Source organism: Somniosus microcephalus, chromosome 13 (genome assembly GCF_052327205.1).
Source record: "Somniosus microcephalus isolate GS21.2 chromosome 13, FLI_Smic_1.0, whole genome shotgun sequence".
NCBI classification, from domain to species: Eukaryota; Metazoa; Chordata; class Chondrichthyes; order Squaliformes; family Somniosidae; genus Somniosus; species Somniosus microcephalus.
Window position 1 is genome coordinate 101089163 of NC_140999.1, and position 20050 is coordinate 101109212.

Below are 20050 nucleotides of genomic sequence, written 5' to 3' on the forward strand. Positions count from 1 at the left end.
TTGTATTTCTGGACCGGTCGACCACTCGAGGCAGACCTTCATTCTTTTGTTAATAAAAGCCTTTAGTTACTCTCAACTCTCAGTCTTTTATGAGTAATTGATAGCGCATCAATTTTATTAACAAAATTTTTATAATGGAGAAGATCCTCACACCAGCATGCCTGGACTTAGATCATCGGGAGGCGGACTCATCCACCAAGTTTACTCACTGGCTTAAGTGTTTCGAAAAATTCCTGACCGCCTCCGCAGCAATCAAATCGGACGAGGACAAACTGGATGTCCTGACCTCCAAAGTGAACCACCGAGTGTACTCGGTCATCCAAGACGCGACCTCGTACGCGGACGCTATCAAGCTCCTCAAGGACTAGTACACGCGCCCAGTGAACGAAGTGTACGCCAGGCACCTTCTGGGGAGTCGTAAACAACAACCTGGGGAATCGACCGTGGAATACCTTCAGGCACTGTCTGTGCTTGGCCGGGCCTGTGGTTGTAAGGATGTAAAGGCCGCTGTGTACACAGAGGAACTTATCCGGGATGCTTTTGTAGCGGGCCACAGATCCAATTACACCCGACAGCGACTGTTGGAGCAGAGTGACCTCGACCTCAACAAGGCCTCTGAACTCGCACTATCATTGGATGCAGCCTACCGGGGCATGGATGCCTACTCCTCTGCACCGTGGACGCCGCGGGGAATGACAGCCTGGGACACGGTAGGACCGCCTCAGCGCCGTGCCACCCCAGCCACACCCCAGCAATGGCCCAACTACCGCAGCAGTGTCCCAAGGCCAGACAGCAGTGCCCCAAGGCCAGAAATGCTACTTCTGTGGCTAGGCAAAACACCCCAGAGCGCGCTGCCCGGCGAAAAATGCGATCTGCTCGGGCTGCGGGAAGAAGGGACACTACGCTAGCGTCTGCAGGGCCAAAGCCACCCCGAACCCCAGCAGCGCCGCGTGTGGGCCATGCGGGCTGCCATCTTGGGCCTCCCCGGCCATGTGCGAACCACCGGTACAGCAGCCATTTTGGACGCCTCCAGCCACATGGGGATCATGGACGCCGCCATCTTGGACGACAGCCGGAACGCAGCAGGCCCCCAACACCGCCTCATCTGATACCCGCAGCGACACACCGACCCCTACGCTGGCATCCGTTACACTGGACCAAGCGAGACCGCACCAGCTGGCCAGTTCCACAATGGACATTAAGGTAAATGGTCACGATACAATCTGCCTTTTTGACTCTGGGAGCACGGAGAGCTTCATCCACCCCGACACGGTGCGGCGTTGCTCTCTCCCAGTCCTGCCTGCGCACCAGCGGATTTCTATGGCCTCCGAGTCCCAGTCGGCGGACATCGGCGGCTACTGCGTGGTGACACTCGTAGTAGACGGAACTGTGTACGATCATTTTAAACTTCTGGTCCTGCCCGACCTCTGCGCTGCCGTCCTGCTGGGGTTAGATTTTCAGTGCCACCTTAAAAGTGTTACGATGGCGTACGGTGGACCCCTACCCCCACTCACAGTCCGCAGCCAGCAGCTTCCAAATTGCCCGCCGCGCACCAGGTGCAACCTCTCCACACTCAGAGTCACCCCCCCCCCCCCACTGTTTGCTAACCTCACCCCCGACTGTAAGCCCATCGCCACAAAGAGCAGGCGATACAGTGCCGGGGACAGGGTTTTCATTAAAACCGAAGTGGAGCGGCTCCTGAAGGAAGGGATTATTGAGGGTAGCACCAGCCCCTGGCGAGCCCAGGTTGTGGTCGTTAAGACCGGCGAGAAGCAGCGCCTGGTCATCGACTACAGCCAGAGACAATAAATCGCTACACCCTGCTGGACGCCTACCCACTCCCCCGCATAGCTGATATGGTCAACCAGATCGCGCAGTACCGCGTCTTCTCGACCATTGACCTGAAATCAGCGTACCACCAGCTCCCTATCCGCCCTGAGGACCGCCAGTATACCGCCTTTGAGGCAAACGGCCGCCTCTATCACTTCCTTAGGGTTCCCTTTGGCGTCACCAACGGGGTCTCCGTCTTCCAAAGGGAGATGGACTGGATGGTAGATCAAAATGCGTTGCAGGCCACTTTCCCATATCTGGACAATGTGACCATCTGCGGCCGTGACCTGCAGGGCCATGGCGCAAACCTCGAAAAATTCCTCCGCACCGCCCAACTCCTGAACCTGACATATAACAAGGAGAAGTGCATATTCCGCACAAACCGCCTCGCCAACCTTGGCTGTGTTGTGGAACACGGAGTCATCGGCCCCGACCCCGACTGGATGCGTCCCCTTATGGAACTCCCACTGCCCCACGGCCCTGTAGAGGTGCCTAGGGTTTTTCTCCTATTACGCCCAGTGGGTCCCCTACTATGCGGACAAGGCCCGTCCGCTGATCAAGTCCACCTCTTTTCCCTTGACGGCAGAGGCCCGCTTAGCCTTCCACCGTATCAAGGAGGACATTGCCAAAGCCACCATGCACGCAGTGGACGAATCCATCCCCTTCCAGGTGGAAAGCGACGCGCCCGACTTTGCCCTGGCCACTACCCTCAATCAGGCGGGGAGACCCGTGGCCTTCTTTTCATGAACCCTCCAAGGCCCGGAGACCAGACACTCCGCTGTTGAGAAGGAGGCCCAGGCGATTGTGGAGGCTGTGCGTCATTGGAGGCACTACCTGGCCGGAAAACGATTTACCCTGCTCACTGACCAGCGTTCAGTTGCTTTCATGTTTAACAACAAGCAGAGGGGCAAAATCAAAAATGACAAGATCTTGAGGTGGAGAATCGAACTTTCCACCTACAATTACGAGATCTTGTATCAGCCCGGGAAGCTCAATGAACCCCCGGATGCGCTATCGCGTGGCACCTGCGCCAGCGCGCAGATCGATAGACTGCGGGCCCTCCACAATGACCTCTGCCACCCGGGGGTCACCAGGTTCTTCCACTTCATCAAGGCCCGCAACCTGCCTTACTCTATTGAGGAGGTCAGGACCATGACCAGGAACTGCCAAGTCTGCGCTGAGTGCAAACCGCACTTTTATAGACCAGACAGGGCCCACCTGATAAAAGCCACTCGCCCCTTCGAGCGCCTGAGCGTTGATTTTAAAGGGCCTCTCCCCTCCTCCGACCGCAATGTGTACTTCCTCAATATTATTGATGAGTACTCCCGTTTCCCGTTCGCCATCCCCTGCCCGGACAGGACCAGTGCCACGGTCATTAAATGTCTGAACGACCTCTTCACCCTGTTCGGTTTCCCCAGCTATATCCATAGCGACCGGGGCTCATCGTTTATGAGCGACGAATTCCGTCAGTACCTGCTAACTAGGGGTATTGCCACAAGCAGGACCACCAGTTACAACCCCCGGGGGAACGGACAGGTGGAAAGAGAAAATGCGACAGTTTGGAAGGCCGCCCTGCTAGCCTTAAAGTCTAGGGGCCTTCCAACCTCCCGCTGGCAGGATGTGCTCCCCGATGTGCTCCACTCTATTCGGTCACTGCTCTGCACTGCCACTAACGCCACCCCTCATGAGAAAATGCTTGTCTTCCCAAGGAAGTCCACATCGGGGACATCGCTACCGCCATGGCTGACGTCCCCAGGGCCGGTCCTACTGAGAAGACACGTGAGGACCCATAAAACGGACCCCCTGGTCGAGAGGGTCGACCTCCTCCACGCCAACCCCCAGTATGCTTACATTGCATACCCGGACGGGCGGGAGGACACAGTCTCCATAAGAGACCTTGCACCCTCGGGGGCCGCAGTAACCCACTACTCACTACCACCGCCCCCCCACGATCCGATATCCAGCCCCAGCAGACGGCAGGCCTGGGCCCCGCGACCCGCTCGACATCTACGAGGACAACACGCCTGTGCCACAGCCTACGCAGGACTCGACGCCGGAAGCTCCACTACCCCTGCCGTCGCCACGCCGATCACAGCGGCAGACAAGACCTCCGGAGAGACTCCAATACACTAACTTTTAATACACTTCACCCCGCCGGACTCAATTTTAAACAAGGGGTGAATGTGGTAAACCACTGTTTGTATTCCACTGTGTACATGCCTGGACATGCCTCGGCTGACTCCTCCCACAAGTCCTAGTATAAAGGTGACTGCTCCCCAGCCCTTTGTTTTTCTGGACCGGTCGACCACTCGAGGCAGACCTTCATTCTTTTGTTAATAAAAGCCTTTACTTACTCTCTTAACTCTCAGTCTTTTATGAGTAATTGATAGCGCATCAGAACCTAAGTGTGGGCCCAGAATGGAGAGAAACAAAGCTGGAAGTGCAAGTTAGAAAAGTAGTCAGCAAAACTAGTAGGGAGCAGAAACAAAGGCCAACAGTAAAGAGGGTCAAAGTGCAGAAAAATATTAAACAGGCAAAGTTGAAGGCACTTTATCTAAATGCACATAGCATTCGCTACAAGGTGGATAAATTAATGGCACTAATACAAGTAAATGGGTCTGATGTAATTGCCATTACAGAGACATGGTTGCAGGGTACCAAAGCTGGGAACTGAACATTTAGGAAGGACAGACAAAAAGCAAAAGGAGGTGCCATAGCGCTGTTAATAAGGGATGAGATTGGTATGGTAGAGATAAAAGATCTTGGCTTGGCAGATCGTGATGTAGAACTGGAATCAGTTTGGGTGCAGCTAAGAAACCGCAAAATGCAGAAAACATTGGTGGGAGTTGTGTATAGGCCATCAAACAGTAATGGTAATGTAGGGCACAGTATCAATCAAGAGATTAGAAGTGCATGTAACAAGGACAATATGGTAATCATGGGGAACTTTAATCTACATATTGACTGGGCAAATCAAATGACCACAAATGCTGTGGAGGACGAATTCTTGGAATGCATGCGAGATGGTTTCCTGGTTCAGTATGTGGGGGAACCAACCAGGGAACAGGCTATTCTGGATCTGGTACTGTGTAATGAGAAAGGGCTAATCAATAATCTTGTGGCAAAGAGGCCTTTCGGGACAAGTGACCATAATAAGATTGAATTTTACATTAAGTTTGAGAGTAATGTAGTCCAATCTGAAACCAAGGTCTTCAATCTAAACAGAGGAAAATACAAGGGTATGAGGGACAAGTTGCCCATGGTAGATTGAGAGACTACACTGAAAAGGTATGAAGGTGGACATACAATGGCTAACATTCAAGGAAATAATGCATAATTTGCAATAAACATATATTCCTCTAGGGCATAAAAACCCAAAAGGAAAAAAGTGATCCAACCATGGCTAACAAAAGAAATGAAAGCTAGTATTAAGTCAAAGGAGGAAGCTTATAAAGTTGCCAGAAAAAGCAGTCAGCCTGAGGATTGGGATCTTTTTAGAAATCAGCAAAGGGGGACCAAGAAATTGATAAAGAAAGGGAAAATGGAATATGAGCACAAACTAGCAAAAAATATAAAAACAGATTGTAAAATCTTCTATAGGTATGTGAAAAGGAAAAGACTGGCGAAGGTAAACGTAGGTCCTTTACAGTCAGAGACGGGAGAATTTATAATGAGAAATGAGGAAATGACAGAGAAATTAAACAAATACTTTGTTTCTGTCTTCACAGAGGAAGACACAAAAAACCTCCCAGAATTATGAGAAAACCAAGGGTGTGATGAGAATGAGCAACTTAAAAGAAATTAATAGTAAAAAAACAGTACAAGCAAAATTAATGGGACTAAAAGTCGATAAATCCCAAGGACCAGATGGCCTACATCCTAGGGTTTAGAAAAAGGTGGCCACTGGAAGTGAACGCATTAGTTATCAGCTTCCAAAATTCTATAGATTCTGGAACAGTTCCTGCAGATTGGAGGATAGCAAATGTAGCCCCGCTATTGAAGATAGGAGAGAGAGAGAATACGTGTAATGTATATACCTTTAAGGGGGGAACTATCTTTTACAGCTCATGTATACTGCAGTACCGGCAGTGACCACACCTGTATATAGCCCTGAGTAATAATCTATACAGATCAGTTCCAATGTGAGCCACGTTGAGTAAACACCTGTTGTACCGTTCTCCTGCAGTCAGTGTCTTATTATACACAGACACAACATTGGCGACAAGGCAAGTTCGAACCTACCTGCAACTCTGCATCACCTCCCGGGGATTCGTTCCTGGAGATCAGTGGATTGGAGGGCAAGGCCAGAGACTCGGGCGTCGACCACAGGCAACCGCCCAGTCATCCAGCAGAGACTCGAGAATTGCGGGGAAGGCTGTCGATAGCCAGGCTTGGCTTGCCAGTCGAGGTGGTCCAGCGAAACAGGCTGGCAACAGGTAGTGCGCAGACCCTTCCCGGACAGCGGCGGGCTAGAGCCCGACCGAGCGGCACAGCAAAAGGCCGAGCAGCGTCGACGGGGAGGGGGAGGAGAGAGAGAGAGAGAGAGAGCACGGTGTTCAGGGGCCGAGCAGCGAAGAGAGAGAGAGACGCGCAGAAACCAGTGAGGCGTTGCCATTGCCACGAGAACCACCGGGAGCAGTGTTGGCAGCAGCGGGGGAGGAAGGAAAGCGCGGGAGACGCCATTTTAAACCACACCCAAAATGCCGAAGAGTGGCAATATCACCGCATTTGACAATGAAGTCGAAGATTGGACTACATATGTCGAACGAATGGAGGTATACTGCAAGGCAAATGAGGTGTCAGATGACAAGAAAGCGTCGGTATTGTTAAATTTAATGGGTGCAAAGACATATGGTTTATTACGAAATCTAGTAACCCCAACGAAGCCAATGGAAAAGAGTTTTGAAGACATAGTAACAATACTACAGGAACATTTAAACCCCACACCGCTGCTGATAGCAGAAAGATTCAAGTTTCACAAACGGAACCAGCATAAGGATGAAAGCAATGCTGATTATTTAACAGAACTGCGCAAACTATCGAAACACTGCCAGTTTGGAGCGGGACTGGCAGATACCTTAAGGGACAAGTTTGTGTGTGGGCTTCAAAGTGAAGGAACCCAGAAACTGCTTTTATCTGAAAAGGACCTTACGCTGGAAAAGGCTTTCAGCATTGCAGTATCATATGAAGCAGCAGCACGGGGCACTGCAGAGACCGCAAGAATATGGCACAAACAAAATGTCATATGGAACAGAGAAGTGCTATCGCTGCGGCAGAACAACACATGACCAGAATCATTGCTGGTTCAAAGACAAAGTGTGCAGACAGTGTGGAAAGGCAGGACACATAGCAGGAGTCTGCAGGTCGGGAAAGAAAACCAGCAATAAGAAACCTACAAAAGAAAAGTACAAGAAGGTACAAAAGATGACGGAGAATAGTTCAGACGAACAAAAGAGTGATAACGACTCCGAAAACAGGGAACGGAGTTGTCTGAAACTACATAATGTGATCACAACGGAGGATCACCGAACCATTTGGGTCATTCTCAAGATAGCAGGAGTCCAGGTAAAGATGGAATTGGACACAGGATCAGCCCTAACAGTCATAAACCGACTGGACTACAAGCGGCTATTCTCACACATACCCTTGAGACCCAAAAATTATTTTGAAGACGTACACGGGGCAAAAAGTCTACCCCAAAGGAAAAATAAGGGTGACCGTTATATAGAACGGTAAGGAAACACCAAAACTAGACCTGTATGTATTACAAGATGGAGGACCACCATTACTGGGACGTGAATGGATCCGGAAAAGACAACTGGATTGGCATTCCATACAGGCACTGACTGTGGCTGACAAAAAGGATGACGACGTCACACCTGGGCGACTGTCAAAGATCCTAACTGACGTGAAAGCAGTGTTTCAGCAAGGACTCGGAACACTAAAATGCATGACAGCGACGATTAAAATTGAAGAAAACGCAAGCCCAAAATTTTTTTAAGGCCAGACCGGTACCTTATGCGATCCGCCCAGCCGTCGAAGCAGAGCTGGAGAGTCTGGCACGTTCAGGTGTACTGTCCAAGGTAGACTGGAGCGAGTGGGCTACACCCATCGTCCCTGTGATGAAAAAGTCGTTGAGCAGCACGCCTGGGGAACCAAGGAAGGTCTGCATCGGTGGGGACTTTAAGGTAACAGTGAACCCGGTCCTTCACACCGTACAATATCCACTTCCACAGATTGAAGATATTTTCGCCTCGCTATCTGGAGGGAAACGCTTCACTAAGATTGATCTGGCCCAGGCGTATCTGCAAATGGAGGTAGACGAAGCATCAAAAAATACCTCACAATCAACACCCATAAAGGTCGCTACCAATACAACCGGCTGGTATTCGGGGTAGCATCAGCTCCGGCTATTTGGCAGAGGGCAATGGAACAAGTCCTGCAAGGGATCCCAGGGACCCAGTGTTATTTGGACGACATCCTGGTCACAGGCGAAAATGACAGTGATCACCTTGCCAACCTGGAGCAGGTGCTCACTAGAATGCAGGAATATGGGCTCCGAGCTAACCGCCCCAAATGCAAGTTTTTTAGAAAACAGATCTCGTATTGTGGCCACGTTATCGATAAAGAGAGGTTACATAAGTCCCCAGAGAAGATTGAGGCAGTAGTCAAGGCTCCAGCACCGGAAAATGTGTCACAACTGAGGTCGTTCCTCGGGCTGGTAAACTACTACCATAAGTTCTTGCCAAATTTGTCTACAATACTACACCCACTGAACACCCTACTGCAAACTGGGGTGCCATGGAAGTGGAGTGACGAATGTAGCTGAGCTTTCCAGAAGAGCAAAACACTAATCACATCGAAAGAGGTATTGGCCTATTACAACCCAGCATTACCAATTCGGTTGGCATGTGATGCGTCACCCTACGGCATTGGAGCGGTGCTGTCGCACAAATTCTCGGATGGCTCAGAGAGGCCAATAGCCTTTGCATCACGATCACTAACCTCAGCCGGGCGTAACTACGCCCAGATTGACAGGGAGGCCCTCAGCCTAGTGTGGGGAGTGAAAAAGTTCACTCACTATCTGCACGGGCAGAAATTCACCTTGCTGACGGATCACCAGCCTCTTGTCTCCATTTTTAATCTGAAGAAGGGCGTCCCGGTGATGACTGCGCAACGACTACAAAGATGGTCACTTTTTCTAGGGGCGCACCACTATGAGATTGAATATAAGGGCACGAAACAGCATGGAAATGCTGATGGGCTATCACGCCTGCCACTGCCTACTGCGGAGGAAGCACCAGCAGTGGATCCTGTCGAAATATTCCATTCGACTATAGTTGAATACCTACCGGTAACTAACGCTTGTATCGAAAAGGAAACCAGAAATGACCCGACACTGTCTCGGGTATATGATTTGACGGTGATGGGATGGCCAGCACATGGCGACTCACTGTTGCCCGCATTCTCGACAAGGAGAGAACAGCTGTCAGTGTGCCGGGGGACCTTGATGTGTGGATCCCGAGTGGTAATTCCACCCAAGTTAAGGGATAGAGTGCTCAATGAGCTTCACGAGGGTCATCTGGGAGGGGTAAAAATGAAAAGCCTAGCCAGGGCTTGTGTGGTGGCCGGGAATCGATAAACAAATCGAGCTGCTCAGGATGCCAGAAAGTCCAAAATGCACCATCCAAGGCCCCTCTACACCCATGGGAGTGGCCCTCATCTCCATGGCAACAGGTGCATATTGATTTTGCTGGTCCATTCATGGACTCAATGTTTTTAATAGCTGTGGATGCACACTCGAAATGGCCTGAGGTCATCAAAATGCCCTCCACCACCACGGAGAAAACTATTGCAGTCCTATGGACCATTTTTGCCAGGAATGGCTTGCCAGAACAGATTTGCTCCGACAACGGACCACAGTTCGTGTCCGAAGACTTCCGGAGGTACTTGAAAAAGAATGGGGTAAGGCATTACACATCCGCCCCGTATCATCCAGCCACAAATGGATTGGCTGAGAGGTTCGTACAAACCTTTAAGAAGGCAATAAAGGCTATGTACATGACAACATTCCGCTGCAGCACAAGGTGGACAATTTCCTGTTCGCCTATCGGAATGCGACACATGCAGTCACCAACCAGGCCCCAGCCATGATGTTCTTTAACCAAAGTTTAAGATCTCGCCTGGGTTTGCTCAGACCAAACGTACGAAGAGATGTTGAGAGTAAGCAATTCCAGCACATCCATGAGAAGCCAACAAGGAGCTTCAATGTAGGGCAACCAGTCTTGGCCCGCAACTACCGAACAGAAAAATGGCAGCCAGGAACGATATGCACACGGCAGGGCCCACTAATGTACACAGTGGATGTTGGGGAGAGCATCGTGAGACGCCATGCTGACCAGATCCTAGAGTCACAGGAACAAGTCAACCCCATGCCTCGCCCATACGTACCTGGTGATGAACCCGACGTACAGGTCGCATCTACCCCAGAAGCAGTAGCATCGGAAGCTGATGAACCAACCGACGACAGGGGGCCAGAATCACCTCCACACCAAGAGCAAGACACTCGGGAAAGGCGCTATCCAGGAAGGATCAGGAAGCCTCCCCAAAGACTGAATATATAAATAGACTATTTTCAGCTAATGTTGCATGTTAAAAGTGTTAATTATAATTAGTTTGATATTTAATTGTTAAATGAGTGTTATGGTACTGTTAATCTAAAAGGGGAGGAATTGTAATGTATATACCTTTAAGGGGGGAACTATCTTTTACAGCTCATGTATACTGCAGTACCGGCAGTGACCACACCTGTATATAGCTCTGAGTAGTAATCTGTACAGATCAGTTCCAGTGTGAGCCACATTGAGTAAACACCTGTTGTACCGTTCTCCTGCAGTCGGTGTCTTATTATACACAGACACAACAATACGGGGAACTACAGACCTGTCAGCCTCACATCAGTAGTTAGGAAAATGCTGGAATCTATTATAAAGGATGCAGTAACTGGGCACTTAGAAACTAATAGTAAGATTGGGCAGAGTCAACATGGATTTATGAAAGGGAAATCCTGTTTGACAAACCTATTGGAGTTCTTTGAGGAAGTAACTAGGGGAGTAGACAAAGGGGAACTGGTAGATATAGTGTATCTGGATTTTCAGAAGGCCTTCGATAAGGTCCCACACAAGAGGCTGGTGAACAAAATTGGGGGTAATATACTAGCATGGATTGAGAATTGGTTAACAGACAGAAAACAAAGAGCAGGGATAAACGGGTCTTTTTCAGGATGGCAGGCTGTGACTAGTGGGGTACCGCAAGGACCGGTGCTTGGGCCCCAGCTATTCACAATCTATATCAATGATTTGGATGAGGGGACTAAATGTAACATTTCCAAATTTGCTGATGATACAAAGCTAGGTGGTAGTGTCAGTTGCAAAGAGGATGTGAAGAGGCTTCAAGGGGATATCGACAGGCTCAGTGAGTGGGCGAGGACATAGCAGATGGAATATAATGTGGATAAATGTGAAGTTACCCACTTTGGTAGAAAAAACAAAGGCAGAGTATTTCCTAAATGGTGAAAGATTGGGGAATGCAGATGCTCAAAGGGACCTGGGTGTCCTTGTACATGAGTCACTGAAAGTGAATGTGCAGGTGCAGCAAGCCATTAGGAAGGCAAATGGTATGCTGGCCTTCATTACAAGAGGATTTGAGTACAGGAGCAAAGAATTCTTACTGCAATTATATAGGACCTTGGTAAGGCCACACCTGGAGTACTGTGTACAATTTTGGTCACCTTACCTAAGGAAAGATAATACTTGCCATAGAGGGAGTGCAACGAAGGTTCACGAGATTGATTCCTGGGATGGCGGGACTGTCGTATGAGAAGAGATTGAGTAAACTAGGCCTGTATTCTCTTGAATTCAGAAGAATGAGAGGGGATCTCGTTGAAGCATACAAAATTATTACAGGGCTTGATAGGATGGATGCTGGGAGAATGTTTCCCTTGGCTGGGGAGTCTAGAACCAGGGGCCACAGCCTCAGGATAAAGGGTAGGCCATTCAAGACTGAGATAAGAAGAAATTTCTTCAGAGGGTGGTGAATCTTTGGAATTCTCTACCCCAGAGGGCTGTGGAGGCTCAGTCATTGGGTACATTCAAAACAGAAGTCGATAGATTTCTGACTAGTAAGTACACCAAGGGATATGGTGATAAGGCCAGTGAATGGAATTGAGGCAGAAGATCAGCCATGATCTCACTGAATGGCAGAGCAGGCTCGAAGGGCCAAATGGCCTACTCCTGCTCCTATTTCTTATGTTCTTATGCTCGGGTACAGTTCCATAGGCATCAAGAACTGCACATGGGAACACCATCACCTCCAAGTCACACAACATACTGACTTGGAAATATATCGCCGTTCCTTCATAGTCGCTGGGTCAAAATCCAGTAGCTCACACACATGATATGTGGCTTGCTCTAGAGTGTATTAGCTTGGCTCAGTTGATAGAAATCTTGCTCTGGGTCAGTGCAACTCAATAGCTATCAAAGTACTGAGGGAGTGCTGCAATGTTACAGGTACTGCCCTTTGGACAAGATGCTCAATTGAGGCCCCTGGCACTATTCAAAGAAGAGTAGAAATCTCCTGGTCAATAGCCTTCCCTCAACAAAAATAAGTTCTCATTTATGGTTCTGAGTTATTGCTGACACAGAATGGCTACAATGTTTAATTATATTAAGGTGTCGGCCGTGGCTCAGTGGTTGTACTCTTAAAAGGTAAAGGTTCTTGGTTCAAGCCCCACTTTAGACTTGAGCCCAAAATCCAGGCTGACACTTCAGTGCAGTACTGACTGAGCGCTGCACTCTCGGAGTTGCCATCTTTTGGATGACCTAAAAGATCCCGTGTCACTATTCTAAGAGCAGAGGAGTTCTGGCTAACATTGATCCCTCAACCAGCATCACAAACAGATTATCTTTTCATTTATCTCATTGCTTTTGCCGATGTTTGTGGGACCTTGCTGTGCACAAATTGTCTGCATGTTTCCCTACACTGCAACAGTGACGACACTTCAAAAATACTTCATTGGCTGTAAAGCGCTTTGGGATGTCCTGAGGTCATAAAGGGTGCTATATAAATGCAAGCTCTTTCTTTCAACAGTTACTACATTCCAACCAAAGCAACTCACTGAATGAGTTCCAAAAATAATTTACGTACAGATGTTGCAGTACTATGCACAGGCATTTATTTTACTAGTTTGTATTATTGCAGGCCCCCAGTCTTAAAGTACTTTATTATAAAGCACCCCTAAACACCCCCCGCCGTCGTCGTACGTGTCTTCACACTGTTCCCTTTGGGTAACTGTATGAACTGGTGGAAGGATTTCTGGCCGCGAAACATCCCCCCAAAATGGAAATAATTAACAGCCAGCTTCCTCCTGCAGTTCGTCCACTCACCTCCGCAGGACTCCCCCTAGAAGGGATGCGTTCAGACACTCAGGCGGGGACAAGCGTCTCTGGACTTCTGCCACCGTCACCTTGTACTTGGATGTAGAACTCAGGAGAGAGAGTCGACCAGGAACAGAGCAAAATACTTCGTTGGGATTGGCAATTCCCCCAATCGAACCATCCTTCTGGTAGGACAGTGCAGACAATGCTGTGCTTTTGGACATTGTCATTGGCCCTTGGAAAAGAAAAACAAAATGTAGGTTAGTTGGCACAATAACTAAAAGGACACAAATAATGTTAAGTCTGGCTGGACTTGGTCCTGTGCTAGCCAGAGACAATAGGCAGCTTTATGGCCTTGTGCCTCATATTGACAACAGATGGGAGCTGGGTATTTTTACACTCCAGCAATGGGTTATGCAATTCTGGCGAGTTGCCAAATGTGTTGGCTGACGAGGAAATGAGAGTGCACATCCTTTAAGTGAGATAGGGAAGGAGTTTGAATTAAGCATTTGAGACATACCAATTCAAAAACGTTGAGATATTGGGAAACACTGAAAGGATTGGATTACACCAGTGCAAACTCAACTACAGAAAGACTCCAGCATAAGCAGGCTGATTGAAGCACAAGAGCTAAGCCAAAAACTATAGCTCACATTATGGTTCTTTTATACAATTGTATGTGCATGCTTCTAAACCTGTAACCCATCACTAGCATCCAAACAAGTAGAGCAAATTCCACAAGTTAGCACCTGCCACTAAGTTACTGCTAGAACAATGTCACCTTTTGCCTATCCTTCCATCCACAACTTCAAATGGACCATTGCATGGAATCATAGAGATGAACAATAAGAACAACTTGTATTTATATAGCGTCTTTATTGTAGTAAAACATCCCAAGGTGCTTCACAGGAGCGATTATCAAACAAAATTTGACACCGAGCCACATAAGGAGAAATTAGGGCAGGTGACCAAAAGCTTGGTCAAAGAGGTAGGTTTTAAGGAGCGTCTTAAAAGGAGGACAGAGAGGTAGAGAGGTGGAGAGGTTTAGGCAGGGAATTCCAGAGCTTAGGGCCTCGGCAGTTGAAAGTACGGCCGCCAATGGTGGAACGATTAAAATGGAGGATGCTCAAGAGGCCAGAATTGGAGAAGCATAGATACCTCGGAGGGTTGTAGAGGTTACAGAGATAGAGAGGGGTGAGGCCATAGAGGGATTTTAACACGAGGATGAGAATTTTAAAATCAAGGCATTGTTAACTGGGTGACAATGTAGGTCAGCGAGCGCAGAGGTGATGGGTGAATGGGACTTGATGTGAGGTTGGATACGGGCAGCAGAGTTTTGGATGTGCTTAAGTTTATGGGTGGGGGGGTGGGTGCGGTGAGAGAAGATGGGAGGCCGGCCAGGAGAGCGTTGGAATAGTCAAATCCAGAGGTTACAAAGGCATGGATGAGGGTTTCAGCAATCACAGATAGACAAATGTTAACCTTAAGCCTATCCACGTTGATAAAAATCTGAATGTTCTTATCGAGCAGGAGATAATATGTTATGAGGTAAATCACAAGGGGTGAAATCAATCATGGACATTGTGGGCCTAATGGATATTTTCTGCTCCCAGGAAGTCTTGTAGTCTTTTACTAGTCTGATGCAGAGGAACCGAATCGAGTATGTGCACGGTTAAAGCAGAAGTTTTAAAAACCTCACGATTGAAGTGTATCCACCATCCCTCCTGTAAAGTCCGCGCCTCAATAATACACGGACTTCGGGAGAACAGTTTAACAGGTACTTTACTGAACAAGAGGCAGCTTGAAACTGAAACTACAGTAGCCTGCTAGGGCCTTTTATACAGGGGTGGTCACTGCCGGTACAGTCCAAGACCAGTTATTCCCTTAAAAAGGTACATACACAACAATTCCTCCCCTTTTAGATAAACAGTACATAACATTCATTTAACAACTAAATAATAACTAATTACAATTACAATTGTCTCAGTAATATATACATCAACTGAAAGTGTCATTTATAAGTTCAGTCTTTGAGGAGGCTTCCTGATCCGGACTGGATAGCGCCTTTCTCGAGTATCCTGTTCTGGCGGTGGAGTCAATTCTGGCTCATTGTCATTGGTTGGTTCGTCAGCTTCCAATACCCCTGCTTCTGAGGTAGACGCAATCTGTACTTCGGGCTCATTGCCAGGTGCACATGCTTGTGGTACAGGTTTGGCTTGTTCCTGTGACTCTAGAATCTGGTCAGCATGGCGTCTCACGATGCTCTCTCCAACGTCCACTGTGTACATTAGTGGTCCCTGCTGTGTGCATATCGTGCCTGGCTGCCATTTTTCTGTTCGGTAATCGCGGGCCAAGACTGGTTGCCCTATCTTGAAGCTCCTGGTTGGCTTCTCATTTATGTGCTGGAACCGCTTATCCGCAACATCTCGTCTTATGTTTGGTTTGAGCAAATCCAAGCGACATCTTAGTCTCCGGTTGAAAAACAGTACGGCTGGAGTTTGGTTGGTTACTGCATGTGTCGCATTCCGGTAAGCAAACAGGAAGTTATCCACCTTGTGTTGCAGTGGTATGTCGTCATTATACATTGCCTTTATGGCCTTAAAGGTCTGAACAAACCTCTCAGCCAATCCATTTGTGGCTGGATGATATGGGGCAGATGTGTAATGTTTCACCCCATTATTCTTCAGGAACCTCCGGAAATCCTCAGACACAAACTGTAGGCCATTGTCGGAACAGATCTGTTCTGGCAACCCATTCCTGGTGAAAATGGTCCTTAGGACTGCAATAGTTTTCTCCGTGGTGGTGGAGGACATTTTAATGACCTCTGGCCATTTCGAATGGGCATCCACAGCGATTAGAAACATTTAGTCCATAAATGGACCAGCAAAATCAATGTGTACCCGTTGCCATGGAGATGAGGGCCACTCCCATGGATGTAGCGGGGCCTGTGGTGGAGCGTTTTGGACCTTCTGGCATCCTGTGCATCTCTTGGTCATATCCTCGATTTCTTTATTGATTCCCGGCCACCACACAAAGGCCCTGGCTAGGCTCTTCATTTTTACCCTTCCCAGAGGACCCTTGTGAAGCTCATTGAGCACTATCTCTCAACTTGGGTGGAATTACCACTCGGGATCCACACATCAAGGTTCCCCGGCACACTGACAGCTGTTCCCTCCTTGGCGAGAATGCCGGCAACAGTGAGTCGCCATATGCTGGCCATCTCTTCACCGTCAAATCATAGACCCGAGTGTGTGTCGGGTCATTTCGGGTTTCCTTCTCAATACTTGCGTTTGTAACAGGCAAACATTCGACTATGGTCGCATGGAATATCTCCACCGGGTCCACTGCAGGTGCTTCTTCCGCCGTAGGCAACGGTAGGCGCGACAGCCCATCAGCATTTCCATGTTGTTTCGTACCTTTGTACTCTGTCATACTGATGTGCCCCTAGAAAAAGTGACCATCTTTGCAGCCGTTGCGCCGTCATCATCGGAACACCCTTCTTTGGGTTAAAAATTGAGACCAGGGGTTGATGGTCAGTCAGTAGGGTGAATTTCTGCCCGTGCAGATAGTGATTGAACTTCACCCCCCACACCAGGCCGAGGGCTTCCCTGTCAATCTGGGCATAGTTACGCTCGGCTGAGGTTAGCGAGCACGATACAAAGGCTATTGGCCACTCTGAACCGTCACGGAATTTGTGTGACAGCACCGCTCCAATGCCGTAAGGTGACGCATCACATGCCAACCGAATCGGTAGTGTTGGGTTGTAGTGGGCCAATACTTCTTTTGAAGTGATTTGGCATTTACATTCCTGAAAGGCACGCTTACACTCATCACTCCATTTCCATGTTACACCAGTTTGAAGGAGGGCATTCAGTGGGTGCAGAATTGTAGATAAATTCGGCAAGAACTTATGGTAGTAGTTCACCAACCCGAGGAACGACCTCAGTTGCGACACATTTTCTGGTGCTGGAGCCTTGACTACAGCCTCAATCTTGTCCGGCGACTTATGCAACCCTTTCTCATCAATCATGTGGCCACAATACGAGATTTGTCTCCTGAAGAACTCGCATTTGGGACGGTTGGCTCATAGCCCATATTCCTGCAATCTCGTGAGCACCTGTTCCAGGTTGGCAAGGTGTACATTGTAATTTTCGCCCGTAACCAGGATTTCGTCCAAATAACACTGGGTCCCCGGGATCCCTTGCAGGACTTGTTCCATTGCCCTCTGCCACATAGCCGGGGCCGATGCTACCCCAAATACCAGTCGATTGTACTGGTAAAGGCCTTTGAGAGTGTTTATCGTGAGGTATTTCCTAGATGCTTCTTCCACCTCCATTTGTAGATACGCTTGAGCCAGGTCAATCTTTGTAAAACGTTTCCCTCCAGATAGTGAGGCGAAAATATCTTCTATCCGCGGAAGCGGATACTGTACTGTGTGCAGGACTGGGTTCACAGTCACCTTGAAGTCCCCACAGATGCGAACCTTCCTTGGCTCCCCAGGCGTGCTGCTCAATGCTTTCTTCATTACAGAAACGATGGGTGTGGCCCACTCGCTCCAGTCCACCTTAGACAGCACCCCCGAACGCTCCAGACTCTCCAGTTCAGCTTCCACAGCTGGGCATTATCCTCAATCTTTATGGTTGCCTTTACTCCTTTTAGAGTCCCAAGTCCTTGTTGGAACACCTCTTCCGCGTCAGATACAATTTGTGACAGACATCCAGGTGCGACGTCATCATCTTTTTTGTCAGTCACAGTTAGTGCCAGAATGGAATGCCAATCCAATTGTAGTCTTCAGATCCATTCACGTCCCAATAATGGTGGTCCTCCATCTCGTAGTATATACACATGTATAGTTTCTGTGTTTCCTTTCCGTTATATTCAACTGGCACCCTTATTTTTCCTCTGGGGTAGACCTTTTGCCCCGTGTGTGTCTTCAATACAATGGACGTGTCCTTCAAGGGTATGTGTGAGAATAGCCGCTCATAGTCTCGTCGATTCATGACAGTTAGGGCTGATCCTGTGTCCAATTCCATCTTTACTGGGGACCCTGCTATCATGAGGGTGACCCAAATGGTTCAGTGATCTTCTTTTGCGATCACGTTGTGTAACTTTAAACAACTTAGTCGCCTGCTCCCGGAGTCCTGATCACTCTCCTGATCTTCTGAACTACTATCTGTCAGTTTCTTTACTTTCCTGTACTGTTCCTTAGTAGTACTTGTCGTGTTGGTCTTCTTTCCCGACCTGCAGACTCTTGCTATATGTCCCATTTTCCCGCATTGCCTGCATATTTTGTCTTTAAACCAGCAGTCCTTCTGCTCATGGGTTGTTCTGCCACAACGATAGCACTTTTCGGCTCAATACGCCATCTCGTTAGCGCTGTATTCTTGTGGTTTCTGTTGTATTTCCACAGCTCCCCGTGCTGCTGCTTCGTAGGATACTGCCACACTGAAAGCCTGTTCTAGCGTCAGGTCCTTTTTTGAAAGTAGTCGTTTCTGGGTTCCTTCACTCTGGAGCCCGCAGACAAACTTATCCCGTAAGGTGTCTGCCAGTCCTGCTCCAAACTGGCAGTGCTTCGATAACTTGCGTAGTTCCGTAAGATAGTCAGCATTGCTCTCATCTTCGTGCTGGTTTCTTTTATGGAACTTGAATCTTTCTGCTATCAGCAGTGGTGTAGGGCTTAGATGTTCCTGTAAGATATGAACAATCTCCTCAAAACTTTTCTCCGTTGGTTTAGCTGGGGTAATTAAATTCCGCAATAGGCCGTACGTACTCGCACCCATCAGATTTAATAATACCGACGCCCTCTTTCCATCAGCCACCTCATTTGCCTTGCAGTACACTTCAATTCTTTCCACATACGTGGTCCAGTCTTCTACCTCGTTGTCGAAAGCAGTGATACTGCCACTTTTCAGCATCTTGGGCAATTTAAAATGGCGCCGCCCGCGCTTTTGCTTCTTCCCCAACGGGATAAAATGGCGCCTCCCGCGCTTTTGCTTCTGCCCCTTACTGCCACGCTGCTCCTAGCGTTCTACGGGGTAATGACGGCGACCCGCAGCTTCGGCGCGTCTCGCTTTCCTTCCCCCCCCCCCGTTTAGTTTCTCTCTGCTGTCCTGTTCTCGAGCACCGACCGCGCCCTATGCGCTCCACCCTCTCTCTCGTTTTCTTTTCCCGGCGACGCTGCGCAGCCCGATTTGTAGAGCCGCTCGATCGAGCCCGCCGCGGTCCGGAAGGGTTGGCGTGCTACCTGCTACCAGCACGATTCGCTGGAACCACAGTCTCTCCCGCAATTCTCCAAACACCGATGGATTCTTTGGGCGGTTGCCCTCGGTCGACGCCCGTTGCTCAGACCAGGACCTTCCTTTCAGGCGAGATCCCCGTGAGATGATGCCACACTGCAGGTGAGTTCGAACTTACTCGTCGCCACTGTAAAGTCCGTGCCTCAATAATACACGGACTTCGGGAGAACAGTTTAACAGGTACTTTACTGAACAAGAGGCAGCTTGAAACTGAAACTACAGAAGCCTGCTAGGGTCTTTTATACAGGGGTGGTCACTGCTGGTACTGCAGTCTAAGACCAGTTATTCCCTTAAAGGTACATACACAACACCTCCCACACTGTTCTGGTTGAGGGATGAATGTCGGCCAGGTCACCAGGAAAGCTTCCTGCTCTTCTTCAAACAGTGCTAGATCTTTAACATCCACCAGAATAGGCAGACGGGAACACAGCCTAATGTCTCATCTGAAAGGCAGCACCTCTGACAATGCAGTGCTCCCTCAGTACTGCA

The 20050-nt window shown here is 48.8% G+C and overlaps 1 protein-coding gene across 1 annotated transcript in view; it reads right to left on the bottom strand.

Annotated features, from left to right (window-relative positions):
• Positions 1-20050, bottom strand: part of LOC147108498 (transcription factor AP-2-alpha-like) — a 118822-nt gene that overhangs the window by 57091 nt on the left and 41681 nt on the right. The window contains exon 4 of the mRNA XM_086005146.1: positions 13275-13500. Coding sequence (XP_085861272.1) covers positions 13275-13500 — 226 coding nt within the window. The remainder of the gene's footprint in view (positions 1-13274; positions 13501-20050) is intronic.